At 37.5% G+C, this 16,662-nt stretch overlaps 1 protein-coding gene across 1 annotated transcript in view; it reads left to right on the top strand.

Annotated features, from left to right (window-relative positions):
• The window catches only part of LOC145979638 (clavesin-1-like), a 102,284-nt gene extending 90,860 nt beyond the window's left edge, over nucleotides 1-11,424 (top strand). The window contains exon 8 of the mRNA XM_083112603.1: nucleotides 11,245-11,424. Within this exon, the coding sequence (XP_082968729.1) occupies nucleotides 11,245-11,424 (180 nt within the window). The remainder of the gene's footprint in view (nucleotides 1-11,244) is intronic.
• The last annotated feature ends 5,238 nt before the right edge of the window (nucleotides 11,425-16,662 follow it).

Raw genomic sequence — 16,662 nt, 5'->3', positions numbered from 1 at the left:
TTGAACGAATTGGTCTTAACTCATAATCATGCCGTAAGAAGGAACGAACTCGTGGGGTAGTGGTTATCGCACTGGGTTGTCACTCTAATGGTGGTAGGTTCAAATCCTCACGATGGCAAAAACTTTTCGTAAACTTTATTCATTCCCATTGTTACTATTTGAATTAGTCTTCTTTGAAACTAACAACGAAAGATTATACAATTATCTCTCTCTCTTTCAAAATGGTAATGCGAGGACAGGTTTCTTATTATAAGAATTGGAAATTTTAGTGGTCTCAACGCATCTAAAATCCAAAATACTAGATCGACGTTATTTTCTACTGAATCCTAAATCCACGTTATACACAGATAGGCTAATGGGGCCTGGACCTACAGTTTAAAGTGGGATACGAACCACTATGTGTCTCCACTTGTTATCCTGCACTGAACGTAAAATGAACAGCTCCCCGCCCCATTTTTAAAACAAATTTACATTAAATATGGTATTTATAAGATAATCATCATTGATTTGATTGTTTTTATTACTGAACGTCAAATACAACATTTTCCACAATCACCTCTTCGTCCCATCTCTCCCAATATCTTTCTGTCCCACTCTTTCCCCCCTTCCCCACCCCCACACACATATCAAAATAAATATTTTCTTAGGTTTGTATGTGTATAAATATAACATTAAATACCCCCAAAAATACTATTTATTTTCTACTTTCCGTCACCCCTCTCCCACTCCCACAACCCCTCATTATCATTATTATTGGCGTTCGCCAGACCAAGTGGTAATATATCGACGTCTTGTAATCAGTGTGTCCTTTTCCGAGTTCCAGTCAGGTCGCATAATGTTTCAGATTCCAATTTAAATGTATCCCGAGTCGTGATTAGCCTATGTGTGCAAAAAGTGATATTAAAACGAACTCTTGACCTCAATAATACAAGTTGTGTATTTTCTTTCAGCTGTGGTTCCCTCTTTTCGCGAGAAATAACGAATTAACCTGATCATTAACTCAACAAATAAAAATGCATCTCTAAATTAATTAATGAAAACTGTTATTACACCCAAACCACTATTTTATCGTAAATGTAAATGAAATGTCATCTCACGTAGTGAAAACAATGTGAAAATTGTTCTAATGAGTGATATATGATTGTCAAACACATACATGAATACATTATATTAAGCTCTTGAACTATAATTGGGACAATTTTATACTAATTTGAAACGATTAAAAGTATTAAAACGACAAAGTAAACTTTTGCGCAATCTTTCTGCCGATTCACATTATTGAAACAATATTTAACCAATGGGGACGTTATCTCATATTTGGAAATGCTGCATTGGTTGAACTTCCTGTGGACAAGACCGAGAGTCACGCCTCCTGCTCCTCCGAATCGAACTTCACTCTGATTGGAGGATCGTATATTTCACAACACTTCCTTGTTTGAGAGCTACCAACATAATTTCGTAAGACGTTGGACTTAGAAAAAATCCATGCGACAGATTTTTTGAACATGACTGTACCAGGGCGATACCCCATCCCAGAAGGTCGACTATTAGCACCAACAAATGTTCATTTGAAAAACTAATTGCACCTACTAATAAAGCGTATTACAGACGAAGATTACACAAGCGTTCTTGAATATTTTCGCAGGAATACCAACATAACAACAAAAAGAAAATTTCTCTGGCGTGCCTCGCTAACATTTAAGGATTACATTTGAAATCTGAATGTTAATCGATACTATATCTTGAGGGATACGTCAGCAAATTATGACATTTCAATAATAATAATAATAAATTACTGACGAAAATGATTTAATAATTCACTCACTCTAAAATGTATTTCTCTGTTCTCCTGAAATCTGAAGCTGTGGGAAGGAAGGACGAACTGCTAATACGAGGGGATGCTGAAAAGTTCGTAGTCCGACGTAGAAGGAATGCACTTGGAATGATGAAACTTCATAGTTACTCAACATACTATCCTCGAAGCTCAATGCACTTTCTGGCCAGGTGCTCCAACTTTTGGAAGCCACTTTTAAAAAATACTTAAATTTGCTACTCGCACCAATGCTCTGTGGCAGTAATCACCTCATGACAATGCCCCTGTCCATCGAGCAGCAGCAACACAGCAGAAATTGCGAGACCTGGGCTTTCAGTGTTTTGATCATCCACCCTATTCCCTGAACTGGCTCCATCGGACTACTTTTTGTTTTCTCAGCTCAAAAGACACCTGCAGGGACGACATTTTGCCTCAGATCAGGCGGTGATTGCTGCCACAGAGCATTGGTGCGAGGAGCAAATTTCAGCATTTTTTAAACTGGTTTGCAAAAGTTGGAGCATCGGGCCAGAAAGTGCATTGAGCTTCGAGGAGAGTATATTGAGTAACTATGAAGTTTCATAATTCCAAGTGCATTCCCTCTACGTCGGGCTACGAACTTTTCAGCATGCCCTCGTATTATCCATACCCATTTTGAGTTAAAAACAACGCAAGCATTTAAATACCTTAAACTTGCTTCGTGGCTGTTGGAGGTACTTTAGTGTTAATATACTAAAATCGGGAGTGCTTTTTATCCAAGAAAAGAATGTATGGGTAAAACTAACTAGAATTTGAAAGCCAGATAAAAACATAATGTTTTAATTTTTTGCCCACAAAATTTTGCCTTTTCCATCTTTTTATCTCACTTCTATTTTTGACAGTTTTCGTATCGACCTCATGGGACGCGAAGCCCCTCCGGGCACGAGGCCCAGGGAGGTCGCCCATTTCTCCCACCCCTTGCTATGCCACTGACTACAATAATAGCTTACTATGTAGAAAAATACAAGTTGAAACACGTTAAGATAGAACAAAGTACTTCACATCTTTTGTACTTTTGGCACAACCATTATTTTAGCGTTTTTGATCTTAAAAATTAGCTACTTGTAAGGTCGTAATTATGACTGGTGCATGAGGTAAAATTGCCTCTGATTCATAGCTTCGCATTTCCAAATGAGTGAATATAAGCACGAAATCTACTCCCATTCCTTGTTCTCATAATCAGTCATTGTTTAGATAACTTTCATGTAGTACAACACCGAGAAGGGAAAAATTAAGTTGAATTGAAAATCAAAATCTTAAAATGTATTCGTTGGTGACGAATTATACCCAGATATTACAAGTAGGTTGCCTAAGTGTCTCAAGGGACAGTTTTCTGGAGCGGTTTCCTTTTCCTCCTGGAAAACACTCTTCAATGGGTAGCATAAGAAGAAACATCGTGGAAATACCAAGGCAATCAATCTAACATTCCTAAGCTTCTAGTGTATTTCATGAAATTCTCACCACCAGCTGAAAGTAGTACACTTATAATAATACAATAATACAAATTGGCAAGGATAGCACTGTAAAGATGGGATTGATCATGTCCGGGATAATGACAGGTGAAAGGCTTATTTTGTTACAGCACACGATTCCGGCTACAAGAAAGTTAGGATATTAGAATTCCAAAACCATCTTCTCTACCTGATCAAATAAATGAGAAGTCAAGATTCAACAGCATCTGCTGTTACGGCAAACTGGAAGTTAATTGTCTTTTCATTGCACACTACTCGTCCTTCAACTTCACTCCTCTCTTGACAATCTGCTATGTAAATCTAATATTGATGATTATCAGAGGAAGACGTCGAGATTAACTTCAGACTTCATGAACGGCGAATCTTCTACTTCCTATTCTGCTTCACTTGAAGAAGAGATTGGTAAAAAGCTAATCCATGGTTGGATGTTCCAAATCTTGAAAGTGTGATGTTAAAGAGGTCAACGTAAATAATAGTTCTATCATAGTTATGGACGTAGTAGCATAGTTTCCTCATGCAGTATAGCTACAGCTCATTTTAAATTGCACGCAAATTCTAGTTGCACGATGACAACGGACGATCAAAACGTCATGTTTTCAAATGTCCGAATTTGGAGAATTATTTTCTCATTTCTTTCACTCCTAAATGAACTTACTCGACTGTTGGCATGCAAATACATTCTCGGGAGCAAACTTCAAGGAAATTGACTACATTATACAAAGCACTGTTATTACTTAGCTCTTATGTTCAATCTTGAGAAAGATAGCGCCCAGAGATGCCTAAACAAGGGAACAGGGAGCATGTTCTGGCAGTTAGATATATCTAAACAAAACCAAAGATAGTATGGATAATAAGCTAAAACGGGTGACATATTTCTCGCCACAAGAAAGGTTTCATATTTTCGAAGAAAGAATGCATGAATTATTCCCACATCCCCTACCTAACAAGCTACGAAGTGGATATTATTTCATACATGGTAATATGAGTGCAGCTTGTGCAAGGCAAATGTATCATGAGAAGATGGGTGGATATGTACGTTGTACATATATTCAAAGTCGGTAAAATTATATTGGAAAGAATGGCTGGCATAAATATCCAATTATCTATCTATCTATCTATCTATATATATATATATATATATATATATATATATATATATATATATATATATATATTCAGGGTGATTGGTAATTCGACCTATTCCTGGAAAGGGGTGATACTAGAGCACATTTGCAACAAATTTGACCCTATGCACCGGGGGTCAGAAATCAATGGGTTTCGAGTGTTATTGCAGTTTGTAGATTTTCGTGACATATTGGGACTTGCGACCAAAATACTACTACACCCTGGACACTTAATCGACACGTTGCTAACAGCTGACGGATGAGTGACTACTGGGGTTTTCCGGTACCGGGGGAGGCAATTTTAACAGGATTTGTAGTTTTTGTAACAGTTAATTCTGACAACCTGGAATCATGAGAATGGTAAATAACATTATTATTTCACTCATTTTCATTCCTTTATTTCTCATAACCGAAAACTTCTTTTCACTTTACAAAAGAGGTTTACAACGCGCCTTCTCCGCTTTTTATTCAGAATTTTCCCCCAACCCGTGTGCCAGTTGACAACATTTGTATCTTTTTGGAGAGCTTATGAATCGAGGAAGTTTTTTCCGTAATTTTTACGCTAAGTGTGGTACCAATTTTTTTAATTAATCCTCTTCGATTTAAACGGTAATTTCCAAATTTCTTCATGACGTGTGCTCCAATGACTGTTTCTTTGTGTGGGTATAGGAATTTTGGGCATGAATGTTTTCCCTAGTAGTCACTCATTCGTCAGCTGTTAGCAACGTGTCGATTAAGTGTCCAGGGTGTAGTAGTTTTTTGGTCGCAAGTCCCAATATGTCACGAGAGTATACAAACTGCAATAACTCGAAATCCATTGATTTCCAACTCCCGGTGCATAGGGTCAAATTTGTTGCAAATGTGCCATAGTATTACCCCTTTCTAGGAAAAGGTCGAATTACCAATCACCCTGTATACATACATACATATATATATATATATATATATATATATATATATAAATGTATGTATGTATGTATGTTTGTTCCGGCATAACTCACGAACACGACTGGAGCGATTTCAACCAAACTTGGTGCACATAACACTTGCAATCTGGAGAGAAATACTGTGGGGTTAAGACACCCCTGGCACCCCTAGGGGGGTGGGAAGGGGGTGACATGTAAAATCATAAAAAAATGACTGATATTAGTGTGGACTCCATAGTTTTTGGGGTCGCTAAGATAAATAATGACACTCCCAATGGCGTTCAACTCAAATACACCTCTGGTACCAGTAGGGGTGCGAAGGGGTGATATGTAAAAATAATCGAAAACGACCGATGTTAGTGTGGAATACATACTTTCGGGGTCGCTAAGGTGAATAGTGACACTCCCAAAGCCGTTCAGCTCCAATACACCTCTGGTACCCCCAGGGGTAGGAAGGGGCTTACATGTAAAACGACCGATATTAGTGTGGAATCCATAGTTTTCGGGGTCACTAAGATGAATAGTGACACTCCCAATGCCGTTCAACTGCAAGTTCATTTTACACTATATGATAGAATTCATTATGTTTTTGTCCAATAGAAGATTGGTATAAATAAATACCTGGGCAACGCCGGGTAATCTGCTGGTCTATATATACATATATAGTAAGGCTTACAGAAAATTCCAAAGTACAGCACTTTTACCCAAGCAGTCATAATCAAATGTCACAAAGTAAAATAAGAAAATGAACAAATAAAATGAACATAAGTGTAAAATACCAAAGGTTTGACAAGTACAAGAAAGACATAAAACTTTGAACAGTAAAATAAAATAGGAAATGTTAAAGACTTTTGTTAAAGAACATAAAATTGAAACAAAACACATGTGGATTCAGTTACTATTACTGAAATTATATTCAGTTATTAGATTATGTATACAATTATTTCCTCGGTCCGTTCCTCTATAACATTCAAAGTATCAGGTGGCAAATAATTTAACTTATATTTATTACAGAATTAAATTTCCAGTCAACGTTCACAAATTCCCTTCGGTAAGAGAAAATTTAGATTGACTCAAGTTCTAGTAATATTAATTTACATTTTCTTAGTACTAACAGGACACTAAGAGCAAACAATCCCAGTCCAATGGGAGTACCTGTAATCCTTTTCTCCCCTGTGGTGTCTTTTCATTTCGCACAATGTGCCTGTGTGTGTGTTGTCTTCTTTCTTTTAGTTCTCCTATCTTATCTGATTCTGACTTATGTTTCCCTTCTCCTTGCTTCTCTCTCTCTCTCTCTCTCTCTCTCCCTCTCTGGTTCATTAATTGTTTTCCTTCCTCTCATTCTCCACAGTTTCTTTCATCTCTATTTTTCTGTCTTTTCTTATGATGATATGTAAACACGATGCCAATATCTATCTTACCCATGTAAGAATTACTCAAAATTTTGTGGTATGTTCATAAATGATCGTCCATGCAGTTACACACAATTCTCTCGTACACTCTAATGCCTCTAGCCTTCGTAAACGGCTGCAGCAACACAGGCCTTCCACATGTCCCTATCCTGGGCAAGATCAATCCAATATTTTCCTTTAGCTCCATCTCAACGTTATCCCTCAATATTCGCCTTGGCCTTCCTCTTACCATCAGGTTTCCCAACAAGAATCCTGTAAATTCTTCTATCCTCTCCCATTTGTGACATATTCAAGTCTTCTTGATTTCGTAAAAATAATAGTACATTAGTTTTCATTCTCACCCATAAAAATATACAAGTACGGTGTAACGTTGGGTACCTCAATAACAAATGCACTGGCATGGGCGTCGCCAGAAATTTTTGCAGGGGGGAGGGGTAGGTCGGGCAAATGACAAAAAGTTGAATAGTAAAAAAATAATAAGTATTATTACCACAGTTATAAATGTTATTATACAATAGAGACCCGGGTTCGATTCCCGGCGGGTTAGAACCGGAACTTTTTCAACCTGTTCAAGCGGCTCCGGCGCCCATCCCGCGTCGTATAAAGTGGGTACCTGAAGAAAACTAGTGGGTAAAGGCGGCCAGGGGCGTGTTGATGATCAGATCACCTCCAGCTCGGCCGAGATGAAGAAAGTGTGGAGCCCTAACCCCATACCCCCTATACGCCTTCATGGCGTGGTGAAATGCACAGGGGAGCACTTTACTTTTTCTTTTACTTTACAACAATAAATATTGTAAAAAGTGAAAAATTAATTTTATTCGAAATAATAATTTATTATTATTATTATATAAATGGGGGGAGTCGATTCAGCAAACGAATCAATACCAGTACAACTATTTAATATTATTTATTTTGCATCTTATATAGTTAGTATCTGAAATATATTTTTATTTTAACTTTTGCACGTCGCGTTCAAGAAGAGGCTTTGGAGAACTTTTTTTTTCCATAAAGTTTGTTCTGTGACTTCTCACCTACATTGTAATTCTTAGAATTTTGAAAATTGTGGAGCCATTGGTTCTTAGGATGAAATGGTAGTATATAACCTTTTGCCTATACTTTTCACTCAATTTTTTCGATCCAATGCATTTTTACTTTGATATTTCTGTTCGAATACTTACTAAATTAACTTAATTTCTGTTCTTAACTATAAGAGTAAACAACTTACGGCTATCTTGTATCTTTAAATGAATTATGTCAATTTCCAGGGGTGTTCCTTTCGACCCCTTTCCCGACACCCATGTGCACTGGATACTGTCCCAATATGAAAACAAGTCTGAAAATTGTGTAACCTAGTAGTTATAGTGAAAAACGAGGTTTCGGCATAGATCAATGAATCAGTAACCCCACACACACATAGTAATGACACGTACACATGTTTGTCAACTGCATTAAATTAAACTTGATATCTGCATTTCAAGTTATAAGAGGTCCGCACTATATATCGTATTACACGCGGTTTCTAAATATATAAATGTGGTCCTGTGTGTTGCAATTATTTCTACATTAATTTATTTTTGTCTCAAGCTTCAACTTACATCACTATGGCATGGGTTGTAAATTTTCGTAACAATAACATGAAATTAAAACATTTTTTGTGACTTGGAATGAAAGTCTACTGACTATCTTTTACTACTTTCAAATATTAAAATGCATTTTACATCGATGGTGCATTTTTGTTCCGGATTCATGCAATACTCTTGAAGTAATATTATAAAAATATTTTAGCCTAATTTAAAATTGCTGGTGTTATTATTTTACATTAGAGTCATTCCATGCGAAATCAACACAGCCTTTGACCTGACCATCTCCGATTTTCATGGAATTTGGGGAGTTGAAACTATGCATGGAACTTAGTAACTATGAAAATTTTTAGTCTCGTGCGTCTTGTAATTGTTAAATTATTCAAGGTCAAAGTTTTCAGAAATTGCCCTTTTTGAGCCCGCTTAGCTATACTAAATGTGCTGTAACTCCGCAACTATTTTGCCTAGGAAGCTCAAATAAAGCTTATTGTACATAAAATTGAACAAGCTTTCCAGTGGTATATAACAAGCCTACCTTTGGATAAAAATATAATTTTGTAACGTGACCTTGACTTTTGACCTTGAATATCTCAAAACATGTCATCATTTTTTTCACGACTTTTTCACCAAAAGTCGTGAAAAAAATATATTTGGTCCCTCATTCCATACTATAAAACATATCAAAAAAATCATTCTGGGACTGCAATGGGATCAGAAGATACAAAATAATATGTGTAACTATGTGACTGATAAAAGCCCCATTACATGAACTATGAAGAGTCAAATGTCCCTTAACACTCCCTACAAAATGTGAAGGAGTTATCCTGGGTATAATTCGTCATAAAATAAATAGGTTAGGCACAGGGAGATCACTAGCTGTGTGTGTCAAGCGCAGGTCCGTCATATTGTTGACCGCCATATTGAATTCAACGCAAAAATTTCAAAGGAAAGGGGGTGATGTGATATATCAACTGAGGCTAGAATTTCACAAGAAATGAAGTGACGAAGGATTTTCCAAAGTATCTTACGCCAGCAAAACGTTATACACATATCTTTCACTTACGATATATGCACATTATAATGTTGTCAATGTTCCTGTGAGCACACTCGTTGACGTCTCTCACACTCGCATAGAACATTTGGTAATGTAGCATGTGCAACAACATCGCAAGCAGCAACTATGCCTTCTTTGAGATGGTCAATATCAGGGACTTCTAGTGCATGCACCATTCTCTTCAAATGTTTCTGAAGGTAAAAGTCTTCCTAAGATGTTAGATCTGGGGAATGTGCAGGCCTTTTAATAGATCCCCGTGTGCCCATCAATCTACCTAGAAAATTACCATGAAGAAATTGCAAAAATGTCCACATAGTGTGGTCACACTCTGTCCTGTTTCAAAACTCTCGAAAAGTGCCATATTCCGTAAGCAAGGGTGAAAAAACCTGTTCACTTTACAAATCCAAGAAGCCCTCACCATTTAAGGTTCCGTTGTTGAATATGGACCAACCATTTCCGTTCGCCATACATTATACCACATAATTAGCTTACCAGCAACAACCATTCGACTGAGCAAATCACAGGTATTGCATATTATTTTTATTAACTTCACCGTGAACATAAAAATTAGCCTCGTCAATGAAATTTTTTTCATTCCAAAGGAAGTGTTTGTTTGAGATACTTTTCCCAATATTCTTCACTATTCAACTATTTGGTGAATGTAGCTGATTAAAATCATATGCAATGGTGCGTATACTTCTTTTTCTCTCCCAAGATGTCAGCGTGATCTCGATGAGTTCCTAACACGTTAGGAGAATTCCAATGCTTTGTTTTCAACACCTCGAAAAGGAGAAAATGGTTACAAGCATGCAGTAATAAATTTTTGCTGGTTAAATATATGTTGGATAAACCTTCGTCACTTCATTTCTTGTGAAATTCTAGCCTCATTTGATATATTACATCACCCCCTTTCCTTTAAAATTTTTGCGTTGAATTCAATATGGCGGTCAACAATATGCCGGATCTGCGCTTGACACACACGGCTAGGGATCTCCCTGTGCCTAACCTATTTCTTTCATGACCAATTATACCCAGGATAATTCCTTTACATTTTGTAGAGGGTGTTAAGGGACATTTGACTCTTCATAGTTCATGTAATGGGTCACATAGTTACACATATTATTTTGTATCTTCTGATCCCATTGCAGTCCCAGAATGATTTTTTGGTATGTTTTAGAGTATGGTATGAGGGACCAAATATATTTTTTTCACGATTTTTGGTGATGACATGTTTTGAGATATTCAAGGTCAAAAGTCAAGGTCACGTTACAAAATTATATTTTTATCCAAAGGTAGGCTTGTTATATATCACTGGAAAGCTTATTCAATTCCCCGTACAATAAGCTTTATTTGAGCTTCCTAGGCAAAATAGTTGCGGAGTTACAGCACATTTAGTATAGCTAAGCGGGCTCAAAAAGGGCAATTTCTGAAAACTTTGACCTTGAATAATTTAACAATTACAAGACGTACGAGACTAAAAATTTTCATAGTTACTAAGTTCTATGCATAGTTTCAACTCCAGAAATTTCATGAAAATCGGAGATTGTCAGGTTAAAAATTGCACATATCTGTGTTGATTTGGCATGGAATGACTCATTACAGTTCTGTGATATAAAATTAATTACTAGTTAAAATATACTAATACTTTTAATGTAAGCACCAGTTTGGTCATTCTGTGCATATTTGATGCTAACATAGTGATTTCTGTGGCTTTATCCGAGGGGTAATTAACAATACTAACCTACCGTGCGATCAGCTTCATGGATTCAAATTTTCCAGGCCTGATGAGGCATTTGCTTATAATATCCCTTATATTTCTTTTCGAAGGTGTATATCCATGGATATGATTACCCTTCATTACACAAACATATCAGCGCAGACATTCTACCTCGAAAATATGGTGGAAGAAAACCTGACTTCGACTTCGATGAATGGAAAAGTATTATCCTTGCAAGAGAGGACGCACTAAAAGGTAATATACCATATAAGCATAAGGATGGCGATTGAATTTAGAAATGTTTAGTACGTTTAGGATGCAGCTGTACAGTAAACAATCACTATACAACCTGTGTTGTAAGCAAGTCCCTGTTCGGGATACTGCTATTTATAAACAAAAGAGGGGTTCAAACCGGGTTCGAATCAAGTTTATACCAGGCATGGATGTTTGTTAATTAATAGAACTGAAGAAAAAAAACCTGAAAGATAAATGTACCAAGATATACCAACATGGGTGAAGCAATGTTTTTGAAGTTACGGCCCTGAGTTCGGCCGATGTTCAAAGACAATTACGTTCTTTCAACATCGGTCTTGGATCACAAGCCAAGTTATTAGTATGATTGTAACATATGAAAGAATCAGAACACGCATCGATGTAACACAAGAAATTTAATTCATTTTGCGAATATACTTACAAGAGATCTCAGCCTAGCACACGCTCACATTCTTAACAAGTGAACGTTACTTACCAAGTGGACACCGTTTCTGAACAACTGACGATCGTGGGCCGCACATGGCCGACGTCGTTCACGAAAGAAAACAAGTTCATTCAGACTGATGCACTAAGTCTGCCATTCAGGCTATATACTATTTCGATGCACAAACAAAAGTAAAAACTGGCAAGCGAGGAGAGAAATCTTTCCCCCGCTAACTGGTCGGAGAGCTGTAGCTGAAGTGTGTGTTGTGAGAACGAAAAGTTTTCCTTACTAGAGGGTCGAAGCAATGAACGGGAACTGTGTCTAGCACGGTCTTCCCACCCCCCGATTCTCAAATGTATATGTTCCGTCCACTGATTACAAAATAATAATAACAATAATACATTGCTATTTGAAAATGTTGAAATATTTTTTTTATTTATTTATGTATATAATATGTTTATTATGAACACAGTAACTATTGCCGCGGTGGCTCAGTTGTCGACCTCCGTGGGGAAGTGGTTAGCAGAGCGCGCTACAACGCCAGGGGTTCCGGGTTCGAGTCCCGGGTAAGGCATGGGTATTTGTGATTGTCTGTCCTGAAAAAGTCCTGAAATAGAAATGTGAATGAAATGATATGAGTGAATGTGATGGGGGAAGCTTCCGCTTAGGGGGCTTTCCTTAAAAAAAAAAAAAAAAAAAAAAAGTCGGTAACGCGTCTGACTACCATGCTATAGGTCCCGGGTTCGATCCCCGGCCGGTTCAAATCCGGGAACTTTTCTAACGATGGAAGCGGCCCCAGCGCCCACCCAGCGTCGAATAACATGGGTACCTGGGGGAAACCCTGGGGGGTAAAGGCGGTCAGGGGTGTGATGCTGATCACATCACCCCAACTCACGACCGGATCAAGAAAGTGTGGGGCGTTACCCCCACACCCCCTATACGCCTTCATGGCGTGGTGCTATGCACAGGGGAGCACTTTACCTTTTTTTTACCTTTATGAACACAGTAACTAAAGTACAAAACCCTAACATTGAATGTAGAAGATATATATTCTCTCATTGGTTTCTAGAAAATATCTTGATATGTGAAATAGTTTGTGAAACAAATCTTGATAAATCTAATATTTAAAAAAAATGGATGTATGTGTGTATGTTTGTTCCAGCATAACTCTCGAACGTCTGGAGCGATTTCAATCAAACTTGGAACCCGTATCACTTGCAATATCGAAAGAAATACTGTGGGGGTAAGACACCCCTGGCACCCCTGGTGGGGTGACTTTTAAAAATAATCGAAAACGACCGATATTAATGTGGAATCCATAGTCTACGGGGTATCTAAGATGAATAGTGACACTCCCAATGCCGTTCCACTTCAAGTTCATCATCTATCGCGATGGGAGGTGAAAGGGGATGAAAATTAAAATGTCAAAAATGACCAATGTAAGTGTCGAATCCATAATTTTTGGAGTCGCTAAGCTAATTGGTGCCATTCACGATGACCAAACTTGGTACACATATGACTTACAATGTGACCGAATGATGTTGATCTATGTCAATTGATTATATGGATATCATAATTATTAAGATACTAATTATATTACATATTGATATCTATAAGGGGGGACTGTGACGTAGAGGATAATAATCATCTGGATTGCCATTATCTTGTAATATATGTACTTGTTATTTATGAAAGTCCTCAACACGTAAGCTTTATTGTTGACAATTTACACTCTTGCCGCGTACAACAGTTAACCTAAAAACGCCGAGAAGAAATTCGGCTGCAACGTAATTTTCGCTGCAAGAAATTTATAGAAAAGCTACAGCTCCAACAACAATTTGAAATATGTACCGACAGTACAGCTACATACAAATAATTTTTTTGCTTCAAATAACGTGCCACTTCGGACCACTGGTATTAAGAGTATTCAAAACTGTAACATATGCAATGTTGGTGTGCATTTTTAGTGTTCTTTATAGGCCAGATATACGTATATGCCTATAGGTAACGAACGCTGTCTGTACGATCACAGTTTGGTATTGTATACATACCATAACATAGATATGTATGTAACAACATACCATAGATCGGCATCGCAAATTTTGCTTAGTATGATTAGGTTTGTTTGATTGGTTCATTTGTTGTTTTAAGTACACTTTATGCACAGAAAGGCTAATCGGTATTGGACCAACAGTTTAAAGTGGAATTCGAACCACTATGTGCCTCCAACGGGTATCGAACCCAGACCCCTTGATTGCAAGGCGACGACGCTACCACTGCGCCGTCAGGGAGGCTAGTATGATTAGGTGTACCTACAAAATATAGACTATATATTAAAACTGGAAACTAGGAACAATGGGACATTGAGAACTGACTTTTAGAAATATCGTGGCAAGGGTTGAGCGAGAATACAATAAGTCATAAATTGTTATTAATAGTCATTTGGAAATTAGCCTCCAGTAAGCTGTAACGAAAATGAAATTAGCAAATAAACGTAGTTTTTACATTTCTTGTTCATGTTTGGTATGTTTCTGTATAAGAAGAGAAAATATTAAATAATTTGAATGAAATTAAGTATTCATAGCCTTCAGTAGTATTTTCTTACACTCTCAGTAAAAATTCCAACAATAATATTATTATATTTTAGTTACTTAAAGAACAATATTTAACCACCACAATATTTTTAAAGGCGTTGCGTAAAAATTATCAAGTTTTCATTTTGTATTTTAGAAATGACCACAGTTTAAAGATACCACGATAGTTGCAATTAAACATTTGAATTTTAATCGGAAAATGGCGAAGTAACTCATCACGTTTATAGTCCAAAATAGCGTATGTAAAGTAGTAATGTGTGTCAAAGATTCTTACATCACGGTAATGTAATTTTCATGATATTTCAGTCAAGAAAGTATAAAGTTTATTCAATGGTTCTGGCTCACAGTACAGGTAACATTGCTTTACGAACTGTACCTTATATTATTTCTGCCTGTTTCTTTCAGAGGAAGCATCATCGGGATTCGCATAGGAAACTGGATAAATTATTAGAAGAAGTTCGACACTCTGAGGTGGTGAAAATTCACCTCTTAAATCTGCATATTTACTTTTATCATGAGATGAAAAAATATGTGTATTTTTAATGAATGAAGTACAGATATGTTAGTCATTGCTATTCATGTGACGATATATACATATAAGGTGTAAATATATGTGATTATATAATAAACTTTATTATCAAGAAAACACAGAACAGTTTCTCAAAAAATATATATACTTCTGTATATTGTTAGGCATCTAAGTTGTCAAAAGTTTTTATATCAATATTGTTTCAATCGAAAAGTAAATACTCGTATTATAACATAGGGTTTCAGTATTTCATTATAAATAAGTCACAGCGAGCCGGCTCCCCGTGGCGGAGTGGTTATCGCATCGCACTACGACGCCAGAGGTTCCGGGTTCAAATCCTGGCCTGGGAATGGATGTTTGTTAATGCTGAAATAAAGCGAAGGCATCATTCCTTCAGAGTAAATCGAAACAAACGACTTCTTCCTTCATTCTTCAGCAGTTGGATATAGAAGTGACCTGATGTTAACCTGTTATCCACATACTGGCTGTTTCAGTGGGAAGTCCCGCTTTGCAAATAGATACAGTATTCGACATAATAACATTACAATAATGCTACTGTGTGAAAATTAGAGGAAAGCCGTGGGAGAATTACTTACCATTACATCAAATGCTGAAAGTGACCTCCATTCTCTTCAAGTCTCATTCTTGCACGTTTCACCATGGTTTCTGATATACGCCTGAACATGTCTGCGCCAATATTAGTAGTGCAGGTGGACCGGTTCTAAGCCCGAAAGTGAGGCTCGGTGAGGCTCGCCTTAATGGTTTGTTCTTGTAAGGCATAAGCCTCATTTTCTCGCAGTGTTGCCAACACCTTACTCGAAAAAATCACCAAGGTTTTTTTTGGTCTAACCTAACCTAAAGCAAGGAGCTGGCAACCTTGCTTGAGGCTTCTTAATAGTTTGCTCTTGTAAGGCATAAGCTCCATTTTCTCGCAGTGTTGCCAACATTTTACTCGAAAAAAATCACCAAGGTTTTTTTCTTGGTCTAACCTAACCTAAAGCAAGGAGCTGGCAACCTTGCTTGAGGCTTGCCTTACAGTGCATGAAGCAAGGTTGCCAACCTACTGGTACTTTTGCCATGGCCTTTTACAAAAAAAGAGAGAGGAGAGAGAGAGAGAGAGGGAAGAGTTAAACAACCGACAGCTGCCAACACCCACCTACAGCTTTTTTTTTCTTGGTCTAACCTAACCTAAAGCAAGGAGCTGGCAACTTTGCTTGAGGCTTGCCTTACAGTGCATAAAGCAATTTTTGCCAACCTACACACACTGGGCAAGGAGAGCCGGCAACAAACACGCACTGCCGTAAAAGAGAGAGAGATGGGTGGATGGCAACACAGTATGTGTGTGCGTGTGTGTGTATAATATGTAGCATTATTAACTAGAGTGTGTTGGCAACCCACTTACAACTAAAAAAAAATAGAGATGCCAACGTTGCTGTAAGATGAAGAGAGAGAGAGAGATTTATGGCTGGCAACAGTGGTGAGCGAATGCGCCATATCGTAATTTTCCAACTCCGGCAATGTTTGTGTATCGTGACCTTTGTAAACCTCTCTCGGGGGAACGATGTGCCACACACACACACACACACACACACACACACACGCGTGCGCGTGTATTGTGACGCAAGCAAACAAACAAAATAATAATAATTGTTGTTTTTTAGGATTCCTGGCCCCCATAACCCCGCCAGGAGTGCGTGGTGCCCAACCA

Source organism: Lepisma saccharinum, chromosome 26 (genome assembly GCF_977018435.1).
Source record: "Lepisma saccharinum chromosome 26, izLepSacc3.1, whole genome shotgun sequence".
NCBI classification, from domain to species: domain Eukaryota; kingdom Metazoa; phylum Arthropoda; class Insecta; order Zygentoma; family Lepismatidae; genus Lepisma; species Lepisma saccharinum.
The sequence above is the reverse complement of the archived record's forward strand: the minus strand, read 5'-3'. Positions and strand labels throughout refer to the sequence as shown.